General features: G+C 41.3%; 2 protein-coding genes across 4 annotated transcripts in view; one reads left to right on the top strand and one right to left on the bottom strand.

Annotated features, from left to right (window-relative positions):
- Positions 1–16,028, top strand: part of SLC38A5 (solute carrier family 38 member 5) — a 66,373-nt gene extending 50,345 nt beyond the window's left edge. For all 3 annotated transcript variants that reach the window (XM_056538100.1, XM_056538101.1, XM_056538099.1), the window contains exons 5-17: positions 3,865–3,980; positions 5,244–5,317; positions 6,022–6,114; positions 7,642–7,723; positions 7,839–7,921; positions 8,227–8,285; positions 9,737–9,865; positions 9,952–10,031; positions 10,404–10,504; positions 13,710–13,834; positions 13,922–14,066; positions 14,669–14,772; positions 14,966–16,028. In XM_056538100.1, coding sequence (XP_056394075.1) covers positions 3,865–3,980; positions 5,244–5,317; positions 6,022–6,114; positions 7,642–7,723; positions 7,839–7,921; positions 8,227–8,285; positions 9,737–9,865; positions 9,952–10,031; positions 10,404–10,504; positions 13,710–13,834; positions 13,922–14,066; positions 14,669–14,772; positions 14,966–15,070 — 1,296 coding nt within the window. In that variant the 3' untranslated portion in view covers positions 15,071–16,028. The remainder of the gene's footprint in view (positions 1–3,864; positions 3,981–5,243; positions 5,318–6,021; positions 6,115–7,641; positions 7,724–7,838; positions 7,922–8,226; positions 8,286–9,736; positions 9,866–9,951; positions 10,032–10,403; positions 10,505–13,709; positions 13,835–13,921; positions 14,067–14,668; positions 14,773–14,965) is intronic.
- Positions 1–17,873, bottom strand: part of LOC130291441 (myosin-1B-like) — a 188,585-nt gene that overhangs the window by 155,884 nt on the left and 14,828 nt on the right. The gene's annotated exons all lie outside the window — the stretch shown is intronic.

The following is a 17,873-nucleotide window of genomic DNA, read 5'->3' on the forward strand; positions in this document are numbered from 1 at the left end:
ACCTATGCTGCTCTCGACAGTTCCTGATATGGGCATCAGGTGTCAGCAGAGAGCACTGTGGACAAAACAAAAAGAAATTAAAAAAGAAAATAATTTCCTCTTTAGCATACAGCTGCTTAAAAGTACCGGAAGGGTAAAGATTTTTTAATAGAAGTAATTTACAAATCTGTTTAACTTTCTGGCACCAGTTCATTTAAAAAAAATATATATATACGGTATATATATATATATATATATATATATATATATATATATACATATGTGTTTTCCACCGGAGTACCCCTTAAAGTCTTTTATTACATTTGTTTAGTGATACCTTTGTCTATTAGACATTGCTTGGTGAAGCATCCTAGAAATAAACTCTGTAGAGGCCTACCGATTTGGAAAAGAATATAACTAACAAGTTGTTATCCTTGAAAAAAAGGGTCCTGCCAAAAATCTGAAACTGCCCAGAGATAGCATTCCTGATATTTGTAACTACCCTGGTACATATAGCAGACTATTATGGACTATTGATGGCGAGTGACAGCCTGACTTTTACGTCTTCCTCTAATTCTCAATGTTACAAGCATTTGCCATAATTCAGAAAGCCCAAGAATAACCAAAGATGTACAAACTATTCAGTCTAACCCATTGCTCAGTAGATGCTTTTGTCAAATCCAATGTCTACAATCGGCTACAAGCTATCCATTAAAGGGGTACTCCAGCGCTTAGATATCTTATCCCCTATTGAAAGGATAGGGGATAAGATGCCTGATCGTGGGGGTCCCGCCGCTGGGGATCCCCGTGATCTTGCACACAGCAGCACCCCAGTTAAAATCAGTCCCCGGAGCATATTTTCTCCGGGTCGGATTACTGGCGACCAGGGGGCAGGCGGCATGTGACGTCACGCCTCCGCCCCCGTGTGACGTCACGCTCTGCACCTCAATGCAAGCCTATGGGAGGGGGCGTGACAGCTGGTGTGCTGCGTGCAAGATCACGGGGGTCCCCAGCGGTGGGACCCCCGTGATCAGGCATCTTATCCCCTATCCTTTGGATAGGGGATAAGATGTCTAAGCGCCGGAGTACCCCTTTAACCTGGATGATAACATACCAACATACCTGCTAAAATCATGCCTGAAATATATGTCTGAATCCTTGGTGTTTTGAGAACATTGTATGAAATTAAAGAAATTATATATTTGTGCTAAAATTTTTGGAGGTCACCTAAAATAGTCTTATAATGTGATGGCAGTCAATCCAACATGAGTTTTTATGGCACACTTAGGAATCTAAAGGGGTTCTCCACCATAAGGTGATTTTAGTACGTACCTGGCAGACAGTAATGGACATGCTTAGGAAGGATCTGCGCTTGTCTTGGGGCTAAATGGCTATGTTGTGAGATTAGCATAACACTGTGGCTAGCTTTTTGTGAACTGGTATTTCCTGTTTGAGTTTTTCTTTTTTAACTACAAATCCCATAATTCCATTTTCCTCCTTCCCACACATCAGCCACCCCACCCATTGAAACATAAATGAGCTGCATCCATTCAAAAGACCTGTGGTTTTCAATCAGGGTGCCTACAGCTGTTGCATTAGTTGCAGATTGATCTCTCTCCCACCAAGCAAGCACTCCACCCATTGAAACGGACAGGCTCCCTGTCATCAGCTGACTAGTGATGTAATGTCTAGGGTGAAGGGTGAAAATCACATAAGAATTGTGAGGAAACCGTCACACACAGGTACAGACACTTTATGAACTACACTAAGGCTGCTTTCACACTATAAATTTCATCCGTTTTAAAGATCCGTTTGATGTTCTGTTATGAAAACCCTGAAAATCGGCCATTAAACATCCTTTAGAAAATCCCATACGTCCGTTAGAAAATCCCATTATAGTCTATGGGATTTTTACATTATCCGTTTTAATCCATTATAGTCCGTTATTAAAAACGGACGTTACTTTGTGACGGGAGAATGAACGGAAGAAATAGTGCATGCTCTATTTCTCCCGTTACTATCTTCTGTCACAAAGTAACGTCCGTTATTCATAACGAACTATAACGGATTAAAACGGATAATGTACAAATCCCATAGACTATAATGGGATTTTCTAACGGACGTTTAATGGCTGATTTTCAGGGTTTTCATAACGGAACATCAAATGGATCTTTAAAAACGGATGAATTTTATAGTGTGAATGCAGCCTAACTTTACAGCCCCTGCAGCATAGTCAAATAAAAAAAATCCCTGGAATACCCCTTTAATTGGGATACACAGTGTATACACCTCCAGATGTTGTAAAACTACAACTCCCAGCATGCTTGGATAGCCGTTGGCTATCCGAGCATGCTGGGAGTTGTAGTTTTGCAACATCTGGAGGTCCACATTTTGGAGACCGCTGGTGAACATAACCCTTCGGGATCACTCTTTCAGTTGTATGGTGACATTGCTTATTCTGGGGCAGATGAGGAGATCAAAGCCTCCAGCTTTCTAGTTCCCATATTTTTATTTTTTTTTTGTCTCTTCCATAGGAAGCTTTGGCTTCTGTTATTTCCCGACGCTAAAAGTTTTGACTGCAACCAATTCCAATCCCGTCCGCTGAGGACTTGGCATGAGTAGATGAGCGATAACAGTCTTGATAAAGGAAAACTACTCTGTAATAGAAATAACATTTTACAGCCGCTGAATGGCATTTTTCTAGCTGCTCCAGTGCAGAAACCTCGGAGACTTTGCTCATAAACGTATTGTCATTTCTCCATGGCTGTTTTCTTTAGCTATTGAGGTTCTCTGTGTGTTACCTTCAACATCATTAAGAAAAGAACGATGCCTTATATCATTTTGTTATAGCTCGGCTCGGCTTGTCTCTAGGCAACCAAAGATAAAGCTGTAAAGCCGCCGTGTCGTCTTGTACCTTTTCTGAACCGTAGGCAGTAAAGGAGACTAATCAGCGTTGTCTATAGTTTCTTATTCCCGCTGCAAGGCTTAAGTTAAGATGTATAGGGTTAAAAGTTGACGCCATAGAAAATCAGAACGCAATAGGCCCCAATATCTCACTTTCCATGCCATAGGGGTCTAAAATGCTAAAACTTAGGGAGGTGTTTGCAGGGTCCTCACAATGTCGAGTGGCTTTTGCTGTTACATTTTTAAATCAACTGGTGCCAGAAAGTTAAACAGATTTGTAAATTACTTCTATTAAATAATCTTAAACCTTCCAGTACTTATTAGCTGCTGAATACTACAGAGGAAATCATTTTCTTTTTGGAACACAGAGCTCACGAGCACAGTGCTCTCTGCTGACATCCCTTTCCATTTTAAGAACTGTCCAGAGTAGGAGAAAATCCCCATAGCAAAACATATGCTGCTCTGGACAGTTCCTAAAATGGACAGAGATGTCAGCAGAGAGCACTGTGCTCGTGATGTCAGCAGAGAGCACTGTGTTCCAAAAAGAAAATAATTTCCTCTGTAGTATTCAGCAGCTAATAAGTACTGGACGGATTAAGATTTTTTTAATAGAAGTAATTTACAAATCGGTTTAACTTTCTGGCACCAGTAGATTTAAAAAAATAAAAATAAATAAATAAATAAATAAAAAGTTTTCCACCGGAGTACCCCTTTGGGAGAACAAGGCTAAGAGTTGGTTTTAGGGGAAATGTTCTTTAGCCATGAAATCGTAGGCTACAAAGACACATGACAGACACAGATACATCATTGGGAGGTTTACATTAACGATTGCTGTAAAAACCTGGTCTATATAATGACCTTATTCCAGACCTCCGTGTACCATGAGCTATGTATGAGCCTTCTGTAACTATTAAATGTATGTATACAAATTTACTGCAGTCATTATAAGGCGCCTCAAGTCCTGTGCTGTTTCTTCCACAGTTTGAAGGAAAGACGTCTTTTGGGATGTCAGTGTTTAACCTGAGCAATGCCATCATGGGCAGTGGAATCCTGGGCCTTGCCTTTGCTATGTCTAACACAGGGATCATTCTTTTTGTGTAAGTATCTGCTCCCTCTGACTGTGCGCGGTCTCCTGGCTCCAGTCCAGCTTGCTATCAGTTTGGGAAAGTCCTTTCCATGAACAGCTTCTGCAATGACTGTAAGCAGCTGCTTCCAGATATATTGCAGGCTCACATTCCCACAGTCACTGCACACAGCCACTCACTATACAGATATATAACCTGCCTCTTATACAGACATAGGACCAATAAAATGTATAAATATACCTCCCGTCAACTGTACAGATATACAGCCAGCCTGCTATACGGATGTAAGGCCTATCTTCTACTCATAAATACAGTCTACTCAACAAACACAACCTTTCTGCAATAATGATATATAGTCTACCTACTTTACATGTACAAGTCTAATATAATGTATATATAAGTCTTCTGTATATCATAGAAATATAAAACTGACCTGCAAGGCCTATGTATAGCAGAGATAAGTTACCATATATACTTGAGTATAAGCTGAGTTTTTCAGCACGATTTTTCGTGCTGAAAACACCCCCCTCGGCTTACACTTGAGTGAACTCTCCGCCTGTCAATCCCTTCTCAGTGGTCTTCAACCTGCAGACCTCCAGATGTTGCCAAACTACATCTCCCAGCACCCTTCACCGAGGGGAGGTGACTAGAAAACTAAAAGGGGGGTCTGGATGATGACAAAGGCCCAAGGGATTGATAGGCGGTGATGATGAAGGGGGGGATGATGACGAGGGGGATGATGACAGTGGGGGGGGGGGATGATGACAGGGTGATGATGTATTTCCCACCCTAGGCTTATAGTCGAGTCAATTTTTTTTTTTTTTTTTTCTGGGTTTTTGGGGTGAAATTAGGGGCCTCGGTTTATATTCGGGTCGGCTTATACTCGAGTATATACGGTATGTGCAACCTATGGACCTGCACAGGGATCCAATAGGGAAGGGGCCCATTAAAGCTATGTTCACACAGGGTGTATACACTGTGCATGTTGCACAGCAGATTTACGTGTGTAATGTATAGAGTAAAACCATGATCTCATAGAGGCGGTCTTTCTGAGAGGTTTCACTTGATTAGGTCTAATAAACTCATCCACAGACTTTGAATTATTATGCAGATTTATAAGTGGCATAATAAAACAGAGACTGCATGATATATATATAAGAGAGAGAGAGACAGCCCAACATACATGCACAAATAAACACTTCAGAGCCTGGATACTTTGTCTTCACCTTATTACAGTGATGTTATTACAGGATGTGCTTTTAATCTACTTTATAGGATCCTTCTGTTATCCATTGCGCTCTTGTCTGCTTACTCCATCCATCTTCTCCTTAAGTGTTCTGCAGTTGTAGGTAAGTGAACTTTTTTCTGAAGTTTGTTGGGGCTGGTTCCTACCAAACTCCTATTCTTATAACAAAAAGCCAAAATACATACATCTAGTCCATATGTATTTCATTAACCCTTCCCACAACCAGCATTACATTTTAAAGTTATCAAATGAAAAGAAGATAGCGGAGCACTCACCAGGTCAGTAAAAGGCTTCTTTATTGATCATGTTGATCAGTCAGGACACATGCAGGGGAGGATGGAATGGATGCGGGGGTCCAGGGAACAGCGACGGACCGTTTACGCGCTGGAGCGCTTTGTCAGGCCGGTGCTAGCACCGGCCTGACGAAGCGCTCCGGCGCGTAAACGGTCCGTCGCCGTTCCCTGTACCCCCGCGTCCATTCCATCCTCCCCTGCATGTATCCTGACTGATCAACATGATCAATAAAGAAGCCTTTAATTTTTTTTATTTTTTTTTTACTGAATACCATTTTCTTTAATTTATTATTTTGAACGTCATCAAGCCTGAGGATAAAGCACATATTTCCTATTTCCTTTATTGTGGGAGGAGCTTTCTTATGTGCTCACTGCTGCCTCCTGCTGTATAATGTAAGGGATAACGAAAGTTTATTAAAAGAGCTTGGGCGATCATTCAGTTGTCATCACAAATGTAAGGGATGACGGAAGGAGGGCAAAGACTGCTACTCATTGGTTTTGTTCTCCTGGACAGGTATCCGAGCCTATGAACAGCTAGGGCAAAGAGCATTTGGATCGGTGGGAAAAATTCTAGCAGGACTAATCATAACCATCCACAATGTGGGCGGTGAGTATATGTTGTCCCTCTTCTCTGTTTCTGATGATTACTTGCAGAAAATGGATGGTGGAATATGGATTCATTATTCTACTTGGGAAATAAAATTAGTTTCTGCTACTGATACAAATTTACTTAAGCTGACCCTTTACTTTTATAAAGCGGTCAGCCAACAGCTCCTGACCTTCTAGTCACATGATAAATGGTTTGGCTAAGCACACACGTTCTAAGGCCATGTTCCCACGGCGTAAAATGTGCGGAATGTTTGGACAGAAACTACGTGTGGACATTTGAAGAAAAAAAACGGCTGGCGCTAGGACCTCTCAGAATGCGCCGTCTCATAATCAGCAATGCATCTCCAGAAAAAAATCAGCAAAAAAGAATAGACAAGTCTATTTTTTTTTGCGGACGCCGGAATCGTGAATTTCCGGAAATTCCACCATGTGCACAGTGCAGCAGAATCCCATTAAAATGTATGGGACTCTGCTGCAGCGGAATGTCCACGTGGAATATTCCTGCGGAATTCCACACTGACATTCCACTGTGTGAACATACACTTAAAGGGGGGGGGGGGTTACACTTGCGAAGCTCCAGATGGAAAACATCCAACCAGGGCTTCTGAGTGCAGCCAGCGCTGACTGAATCAGGACCGCACAGACATTGCCATCCCCATAAACGGCAGTGTCTGCAGAGCAGATTTCGCCAGAACATTAAGCAAGTTCAGTGTTACGTTTTCTGTTGGAAATTCTGGCCATAAAATTCCACAGTGTGAATGGGTTTACGAAAAATCTGTACTGTGAACCCGGCCTTAGTGGGGATAGGAAGATAAGCTACTGCCAGACCCATGTGGCTCTAGACCGCTCTGAATCTGCCCCCTATCCCAATGGGTTGTATAGCTGTTGCAGAACTCCAGTTTCCAGTGTAAAAGGACACACGGTAGGGTTGTAGTGTTATGGCAAGCTGGAAAGCCACAGATGAGGAAATGTCTGCTATATATATATATATATATATATATATATATATATATATATATATGAAATCAAGGAAGCTATTCCAAGCATTGTCTTGGGGTACCTGTAAACTAAAGTTTTTTTACAGGGAAATAATTGGTGAAAGGTTCACTTTAAGCTCACGCCATTTTATATTCCCATTATGTGAACTCTCACTGTTCCTTCTCTATACTCCTGATTTTCCTTTTAGATTCCGCCTCTCTATGATTTTATGGGTAAGAAAGTTAGATTACAATATGCTATCAGTATACATTTCTTTTATAAGACACAGACTATCGTCATGTTCAGCTTTGGTCAATGCCCTTTCTGAGTATGGGAACTCCTTCCTCATACCTGTTTTGGTTGACCTCAATGCCAAGTCCCTTGTTGAACTGATCACAATGTTAATGAACTTTTCTGTTGTAAAACAATGGGACCCTTGAAATGTATGGCAATTCATTCCTTACATGGGGCATTCTTCTGGTGTCAGAGCAGGATATACAAAAAAGTAGTCCAATCTTTTTGTGTTTTCTTTCTTTTCTTTTTGCAGCAATGTCCAGTTATTTATATATTGTCAAATATGAGCTTCCCCTTGTGATTCAAGCCTTCCTGGGACTGCACGAACCGACTGGGTAAGCCTAGAAAGATTGTCCATGTGTATGTGCACTATGGGTGTGAGTGTTCACCGCGGTAAATGTCATCACCCCATCATATGTTCTCGACGTCTGAGTGTCTTCTTCTCTGCAGGGACTGGTATTTCAATGGTAACTTCCTCATCATCATTGTCAGTATCCTCATCATTCTTCCTCTCGCACTCATGAAACATCTGGGTAAGACCTAAAGCCATTGATCACGTCTGGGAAGGATGTATATTCTGGATTCTCAGGTTGTTCTAATGTGTAGAACAGCCTTTTTTTTAACCTGTGGCAAAACTGCAACTCCCAACATGGCATGTCAAAAATGCTGGGAGTAGTAGTATTGCAAGTGCTGAAGAGCCATTGGTTACAGATCACTAGAGTAAAGCATGACCAGCCTGATCATGTAATGGCCACCTATATAGGACACTGCATGTTGTAGCTGTGTGTGATCATGTCTACATATCTATTAGATTTCATCTTTCTTGTCTCCATATTAGGTTATTTGGGTTACACAAGCGGATTCTCTCTCAGTTGTATGGTGTTTTTCCTTTGTGCGGTAAGTTGTAGGAGACATTTCCAGGTTTCAGACTTTTTTGCATGCAAATCCTAACCAAGACAACACAGAATAGCCATAACCAATCCTGGATCTAACCTACGCTGCCCAACCAACCTTCTCCCCCCTAAGTGCCTCCTGCATGGTTGAGCCAGAAGATTGCATTATCAGTGTTGGCCAAAAGATGGCACTCTCCATATAATAATAACACTTTATAGGTTTTCTGTATTATAAACATAAAGCTCAAATTTTGCATATGGTTCTTCAACTGTGAAACTACAAACTCCAGCGTGCACCAAATCTGCAGATCCACGCAACCACCAAGTGACGACCACTTCTATGTAAAATGTATCAAAAGTCAGGACAAGCCCCCTTTTAATCTAAATATCATAAAGGGGTTCTTAAAGTGAAGTTATAGTGATATGACATGAAATCACTGTATGATTAGTGGGGGGTCTGAGCGATACTGAGAATGAAGGGGCTGCAGCCGCTGCAGCACTAATTTAGTGGTTTTCTGTACAGGAGTGGAGCTGCAGTAACCAGTCTTGGCCACTATGCCATGAATGGCGCCAACTGCTCACCACCCTGTTTTCTATATAAATCTGGCCTTCTATCATTTTTGCCTAGAAAACCCCTTTAAGTGTTAAAGATTTTATTGCTGTTCCTGATTTTTGATTCACCCTTTAAAAAAAGTTGTCTAATTTAGAAAACCCCTTTCCAGATACCCTGAAGAACATCTATAGTGTCTTGCTCCCTCTGTAGGACTCGTCAAGTCCTTGCATTACATAGACAGCCCACTGATTTCATGGTAATACTTTGTTTTGCCAGTGGTGGCGCTGCAGAGAAAAAGAACAATTAGGCTATGTTCACACGCCAGAATTTCAGCATGGAATTCCGCATGAAAATTCAGCATGAATTTATGACCAATACACTTCAATGGGATTCTGCTGCCCTATTCACACAGCAGAATTTCCACAGCAGGAATTCCATTGAAGTGAATGGGCAATACATTCATGCAGAATTCAGTGCAGAAATTGTGCAGAGTGTGCGCACATTATGGAGTATCAGCTCTTATAAATTACATGTGGACATTCTGTGTAGCAGGCGCCGCCAAAAGAATCGTGTCTGCGCCGTCCCAATTAATGGCAATACAGTCCATGTGGTATTCTGTATAACACGTTCATTCTTTAAGCTAAGTCTGGAAATTGAATTTCTGCAGCAGTGATTTAGCAGTGTGCAAAGTGCAGCTGAATTCTATTGGAGCCATTCTCTGGGTGGCTTTTCGGTAGCGTGTACATACATCTTCACCACTTGTCTATTATAGAGTATCATTCCGTGTATCCAGGGCCTTGTAACTGATTACAACTGACTGATGTTATGCAGTAAAGGCCTCAGTGGGTTATTCTTGTATTCCCATGTCCTCATCTGTGTTGACATACTTTGTCCTTGTCCAGGTGATCTACAAGAAATCTGTAATAGCATGTCCTCTGAATGCAACACATACAGAAGATCACATGTACACTAATGGCTACAACACCACTGAGGAAAGCTGCTCCCCTAAGTTATTCACTATCAACACTCAGGTACGTCTGTATCCAGCTCTACACAGATGGTCATATCTCTGTAAAAGTTCTTCCCACTACTAACAATTCAACTGACTCTATTCTAGACCGCTTACTCCATCCCCATTATTGCGTTTGCCTTTGTGTGCCATCCCGAGGTTCTGCCCATATACACCGAGTTGCGCAGGTATGAATTCTGTATAAAGGGACCGTGTGCTGTGGTATTCCAGAGTTACAAGTACAATTCCACAGATTTGGTTTTAAAAAATATATACTCTTCAATGATGTCATAGATCAGTGCTCCTTGACCCGTGGCTCTCCAGTTGTTGCAAAACTACAATTACAAAGGCTGTTAAAAACTATAATGCCAAAAGCTACTGTAAGGGCATGCTGGGAGTTGTAGATTTTCAAGAGCTAGAGAGCCACAGATTGGTGAATACTGTCATAGACATTAAAGCCTTCATAATTTCTTTACTTCACAATTAAGATGTTGATTTTTGCTTTAGGACCCGGCGCACAATACATGTAACTTATTTATACCTCTCTTTTCTCTATGAAGAGCCACCACAAGACGAATGCAGAATGTGGCCAACGTCTCCATCTTAGCCATGTTTGTCATGTACTTGATGACAGCTGTGTTTGGCTACCTAACTTTCTATGGTAAGGAAAGCTTAGTGAAAAAACATGACTTGGAGGTAGGAATCTACGGTAATGGAATCCAATGTAGACAACAGATACAGTGGGGAAAAAAGTATTCAGTCAGCCACCCATTGTGCAAGTTCTCCCCCTTATAAAGATGAGAGGCTGTAATTTTCTTCATAGGTTATAACCTCAACAATGAGAAACAGAATGAGAAAAAAAAAATTGGGGGGCTGTTGCTGGGCAACATGGACTTTCAAAACCCTTGAAAGGTTTTCTATGGGGTTGAGATCTGGAGACTGGCTAGGCCCCTCCAGGACCTTAAAATGCTTCTTACGAAGCCAATCCTTTGTTGCCCAGGTGGTGTGTTTGGGATCATTGTCATGCAGAAAGACCCAGCCACGTTTCATCTTCAATGCCCTTGCTGATGGTAGGAGGTTTTTACTCAAAATCTCATGATACATGGCCCCATTCATTCTTTTCTTTACACGGATCAGTCGTCCTGGTCCCTTTGCTAAAAAACAGCCCCAAAGCATGATGTTCCCACCCCCATGCTTCACTGTAGGTGTTCTTTGGATGCAACTCAGCATTCTTTCTCCTCCAAAAACGACAAGTTAAGTTTTTACCAAAAAGTTCTACTTTGGTTTTCATCTGACCATATGACATTCTCCCAATCCTCTTCTGGATCATCCAAATGCTCTCTAGCAAACTTCAGACGGGCCAGGACATGTACTGGCATAAAGGGGTACTCCCGTGGAAAACTTTTTTTTTTTTAAATCAACTCATGCCAGAAAGTTAAACAGATTTGTAAATCACTTCTATTAAAAAATCTTAATCCTTCCAGTACTTTTTAGGGGCCGTATACTAAAGAGAAATCCAAAAAGAAATGCATTTCCTGTGATGTCCTGACCACAGGGCTCTCTGCTGACCTCGGCTGTCCATTTTAGGAACTGTCCAGAGAAGCATATGTTTGCTATGGGGATTTTCTCCAGTTCCTAAAATGGACAGCAGAGGTCAGCAGAGAGCACTGTGGTCAGGACATCACAGGAAATGCATTTCTTTTTGGATTTCTCTTTAGTATACAGCCCCTAAAAAGTACTGGAAGGATTAAGATTTTTTTTATAGAAGAGATTTACAAATCTGTTTAACTTTCTGGCACCAGTTGATTTAAAACAAAAAAGTTTTCCACGGGAGTACCCCTTTAATGGACAGAAAAAATTGTGTAGCTCACTTAGCAAAAAAATATACCTGAGGTTACCGGTGTTGCCTACACCCAAATAGGCCAGAAATTAGTACAAAAATAATAATATGATAAATATAAATATATATACAAATTATATGTGACCAGTCCTCAAAGGTATACAAGATAAGAAGATTAGAGTACAATGAAATATGAGTATTTATTAAATAAAATGCAATGTATTACATAGAATAACTAAAGTCTAGTGCATAACCCTTGCGCAGGCTCCAGATAATAGGTAAGCCAATATAATAGATGTTCCTCACTATTAGTTTGGGGTATTATAAATAAGGCTAAATTATACAGGGAGTTAAAATGATTAGGGATAAGGTATAAAAATAGTATAAAAATGGTATAAAAAAAAAAAAAAAAAAAAGTATAAAAATAGTGCAAAGTCCGCTAGTGCAAAGATTCACTATAGTTCTCTATATTGCAAAGTCCGTTAGTACAAACGTTGCTATAGTTCTATATATCAATTCCGCTGGAATAACATAGTAGAATTTACAAGATGATGATGATAGAAATTAAAGGTTTTATTGGTGCACCGCACCACAATTTTGTTTCTGGTGTCCTTCGACAGCTCTTTGGTCTTGGCCATAGTGGATTTTGGAGTGTGACTGTTTGAGGTTGTGGACAGGTGTAACAAGTTCAAACAGGAGCCATTAATACAGGTAACGAGTGGAGGACAGAGGAGACTCTTAAAGAAGAAGTTACAGGTCTGTGAGAGCCAGAAATCTTGCTTGTTTGTAGGTAACCAAATACTTATTTTACCAAGGAATATACCAAATTACAGGCCTCTCGTCTTTTTAAGTGGGAGAACTTGCACAATTGGTGGCTGACTAAATACTTTTTTTCCCCACTGTAGATGAGGCACAATGGCATCCCACAAAAAAAAAAAAAAAAAACAAGGTCAGGGAGCATAACTCAGAAAGAGCTCAACCTACACTGAAAATGCTGTGAAATATAAAAACTATTTCTTAAAGTATAAGCCCAAAATTTCAAGTTGCCTGCAGTCACCACCATAGAAAGCTGAGGGTATGTGCATGCCAGCTAGTACTGAGACCCATATAAATCAATATGCATCAAGCCAGTGGTCTCCAAACTGTGGACCAGTGGTTGTAAAACTACAACTCCCAGCAAACAGCATGCTGGGAGCTTTAGTTTTGCAACCGTTGGCCCATGTTTAGCAGCTATATGACAGTAAGGAGATCAGTTCCAGGTTCCCCATCATCAGTGGCCCCATAGCAGTGGTGATGTCTGCTTCTATAGTACATACACGATTGCCAATGGGACATACAGGGATGAGGTTGTCCAGAAGATAAAACTACCCCATTATGGTCAACAAGCAGCACTATTTTGCCTCTAGAATCTTCCTTAGCAATATCCAAGCAGTGTAGTAGATTACTAACCACTACAATGTACACATTTCCACACATTTTGCCAACTTAATGGGTTTCCTGGAGACCAGGGGTACTAAAAGCAGTGGTGTAGTGTAGATTGCCAGCGATGTGGGCAAGGCAAGTTTGGCTCCCCCTAACTCGGCCTGGCAAATGTTAACAGAGCAATGATGCATACATGATATGCATGACAACTCACTTTAACCCCTTTGGTGGTCAGTTCCTCCACAGTATATATCACCCCTCTGATATCCTACCCCACTTAAGTGTATACAGTGTATATTTGCTGTGCTGTGGGTTCTCATGCACAGCTCTGTGAATGTAAACTGAGCAGTGAGACATATATTGATCCATTATTGTGTAGTACTGTACAGGAACAAGGAGTGAGAAATAGACAGCTGCCCCTGCTACTGTCCATACATTGCCACTCACCTTACTGGGCCAAGGCCAGGTTAGAGGGTGCAATACCTGCCTTGAAATTTAGCAGGCAATCTGTCAATGTACCTAGATTATTAAAAAGCCACTGTTTTCTAATCCACAGCCATGTCTGACCACATGTATAATGATGTGTGTTTATGCCCTTTATTAGGTAACGTGGACTCGGAGATGTTGCACACATATAACAAAGTGGACCCTCTAGACACACTTGTGTTGTGTGTACGTCTTGCCGTGTTAGTAGCCGTTACGCTAACTGTGCCGGTTGTCCTATTTCCGGTGAGTGTGGTTGCACTATAGTTTTTTTTTTACGTCTTTGTTTTTTTTTTTTCTCTGACCTAATCTTTTTGTCTTCTGTGTTTGCAGATCCGTAGAGCCATCCAGCAGCTACTCTGCCCCGGTCAGGACTTTCGCTGGTGGCGGCACATCCTTATTGCTGTGTGTTTGCTGATATCAGTTAACCTGCTGGTCATCTTTATCCCTAACATTAAAGATATTTTTGGTGTTATTGGTAAGAATGGCTTGACATATTGCCTAGCTGTATAATATGTACTGGTATATACAAAGCTGCTTAGACCATGGAAGTAAGTCAGACTTATGCCCCCTAGCATGCTTCCTAAATGCTGGTTGTTATTGGAAACAGTCAACAGGCTATAACTCAGGATCAGTACAGGATAAGTAATGTAATGTATGTACACAGTGACCTCACCAGCAGAATAGTGAGTACAGCTCTGGAGTATAATACAGGATATAACTCAGGATCAGTACAGGATAAGTAATGTAATGTATGTACACAGTGACCTCACCAGCAGAATAGTGAGTACAGCTCTGGAGTATAATACAGGATATAACTCAGGATCAGTACAGGATAAGTAATGTAATGTATGTACACAGTGACCTCACCAGCAGAATAGTGAATACAGCTCTGGAGTATAATACAGGATATAACTCAGGATCAGTGCAGGATAAGTAATGTAATGTATGTACACAGTGATCCCACCAGCAGAATAGTGAGTACAGCTCTGGAATATAATACAGCATAGGATATCACTCACAACCAGCACAGGAGATGTTTAATATAGGTTTACATCTATTGTTATTTAATTATTACAGGATCCACTTCAGCCCCAAGTTTGATTTTCATCCTGCCAAGCATTTTCTACATAAGAATTGTTCCCAGAGAAAAGGAGCCTCTTTTGTCACGTCAGAAGATTCAGGTTTGCATAGCCATGGGCTCCACTTGCTACTAACTTCCCCCACCCAAATCCCTTATTGTCCATTTTCCTGCACAGGTGGCGATACATAGAGTGGAGTGGGCCCCATACTAAAAGTTAAAAGAGTGTCAAAGAGTCCCCTTGCTGTCTTCAGCTTACACCTCATTCTCTGACATTCCTCCATTTCTTTTCACAGGCTGCCATCTTTGCTGCCCTGGGCTTCGTCTTCATGATAATGAGTCTGAGTTTTATGATCGTGGATTGGGCGACAACAGGAAAAAGTAACGTCGGGGGGCACTAGCCTGCCCTTGGCTCCCTCTCCCATGGTTAAGGACAATAGGTCAGCCCTCCCAAGACCTGTGCATAACACAAAGGACAGTCGCTGCTGACACAGGAGTTTTTGGGTGTATCTGACCAAGTGGAGAGTGGGGCTCCCAATCAGTACCAGACAAGACATTTTAAGCCATAAGTGCCCCCCCAAAAACTTTACTATGCCCCCCAGCTGCTGCAAGGCCTCACTACGATCACTTGATGTGTTTGTTTCCGGTCTCTTCGTCTTGGTCATTGGAGGCTGTTTTCCTCGCCATCGGATCATGGGACAATCATTCATCTTTCTAAGAGTATTCACTCATGTCAGTTTTCTCTTCCCTCAATGCTACCAAAGTGTCAATGAATCACAGTGTATCTACCTCACCGCCCCCTGCTCTACAGGGGTATCAGTGTATTGCACTCAGGGGGTTAGGTAATCTCTCTAAGGGGAGAGGACACTGCAGCAGCAGAGCATTATGATGTGCCATGTTGCACTGTATAGAAAATAACATTACATGTTACATACTATCTGCCATCTTCATTATGCAGCTTGACACAAACTCATTGTGTTACTCCTCGACAGATTTAAAGCATTTGCTCAAACAAGGCCCTCTAATTACAGTTGCATATGTCATACATACGGTCTTAATACGTCCTAGAGTGTGAACAATGTTACATGGCTGTAGTCATACTCGGCGCAGCTCTATGGTGCAGCTGGTTCCCTATTAGAACACTGTGATCTGCCAGGTCACATCGGTTCCCCCTCCGTCCTGATCACTGTGAATAATGCAGGATCCCCCCCACCCCATTACCTACCATCACGGTGGTGATCCTTCAGAGTCACACAATCCCGACATGTTACGTGCTTGGAGAGCAGCTGTACAAGGCATGGTTTACACATGTGGAATGTAGACCATGGAAAGAATATTTTAATAAATTTTTAAACAATGTTTGCAATTTTCTATATTATGTTATATTATGACTGAAAGACGATTTGTCAGACACTATTGTATGTTGATAATATTGCACACAGCAGGCAAACTATATTAAGCATCAATTTAGCTTTGTGGATACTGTTCTTCTTGAAGATAGTGAGATATATATGGAGTTTTACAAGCAATGCACCACAGGGAAAAAATGCATATTTGTTCTCCACTAGAAGGAAAAAAACTGTCTCTAATGCCACCTATTGGAGGTACTATTTCTTATCCAGCATTGTCTGTAAGATTCCATATGGATCATATCAATGAGAATAGGTACCCCCTGAATCATTGGCATCTCTCTAGGCCAGTACCCTTTTCTTCACAGACAAAGAGCATTTACCCTGGAACAGCTGTTTATAGACAGGTTTCTGGCTTGGCTTGACCCTCACTGTGTATAAGTAAGGTAATATGTATAAGTAAGGTATGAAGGTGTGAGGCTGGTGACAATAAGGTAGCCACATTGTACACAGAGAACTGAGCATTGCTTTATAACATTACAAAGGTTCAAAGACGCAGTGGAGCTAGATTCATCCATCACAGGTAAACGCCAGCATCCCGCCAAAAACATGATACCGATATATACTTTGGCACGCAGCAGTGGGCATTATTCGTTTTAAAGGCCCGAAAATAATCACCTAATGACTCCTTTCGGGCGACTTTCTGCTGGTATACTCTTGCGTCATGTTATTCTTTTTTTGGTGGGATGCCAACGGATACCTGTGATGGACAGCATAAATGCTATGTTAACCAATGTCCATGTCACCTAATAAATGTGAAAATCCACCTTAAAGGGGCACTCTGGTGGAAAACCTTTTTTTATTTTTTTATCAACTGGTGCCAGAAAGTTAAACAGATTTGTAATTTCCTTCTATTAAAAAATATCTTAATCCTTCCAGTACTTATTAGCTGCTGAATACTACAGAGGAAATTCTTTTCTTTTTGGAACACAGAGCTCTCTGCTGACATCATGACCACAGTGCTCTCTGCTGACATCTCTGTCCATTTTAAGAACTGTGCAGAGCAGCATATGTTTTCTATGGGGATTTTATCCTACTCTTGACAGTTCTTAACATGGACAGAGGTGTTAGCAGAGAGCACTGTGCTCGTGATTCAGCAGAGAGCTCTGTGTTCCAAAAAGTAGTAGAAGTATTCAGCAGTTAATTAGTACTGGAAGGATTAAGATTTTTTAATAGAAGTAATTTACAAATCTGTTTAACTTTCTAGCACCAGTTGATAAAAAAAAAAAAAAGTTTTCCACCGGAGTACTCCTTTAAGGGTTTATTCACACATACATGAAATTAATTAACACAGCTTCAAATCTGTACCTGTGGATAGACCCTAAAGCAACCCTCCTTACTTAGGCTCATTCTCCTCAGTATATGTGTGGCAGTTTCTGGCTATGCTTCTTCTACCTCTCCTCTATGTTCGGATGTCCAGTTGAGCCTTAGTTAGAACTTTTTTATTTTTGGCAGCCAAACTGAGAAGGCAGGAGAAGCCTGGGGATGCGTCTTAGATTACCTCAGCCTCCTGTAGGCAATGTGGCTCTGCCCTAATGGAACTTAAAGGGATTCTCCGGTGGAAAACTTTTTTTTTTTAAATGAACTGGTGCCAGAAAGTTAAATGGGCACTGTCACCAACTTTTTTTTTTGATATGTTGTAGTACTCATGTACTACAACATATCTCTAATATAGTTTAATTATTTTTTTATTCTTTAACATAGTGTATTTTACATTTGAAAACCGCCCACTAGGGGTCTCCCTCCTAGTGGCCGGCTGCAGCCTGGCGTGACGTCACGCCTGAATTCGGACCGA

This window comes from Hyla sarda, chromosome 9, assembly GCF_029499605.1.
Source record: "Hyla sarda isolate aHylSar1 chromosome 9, aHylSar1.hap1, whole genome shotgun sequence".
Classification (NCBI taxonomy): Eukaryota; Metazoa; Chordata; class Amphibia; order Anura; family Hylidae; genus Hyla; species Hyla sarda.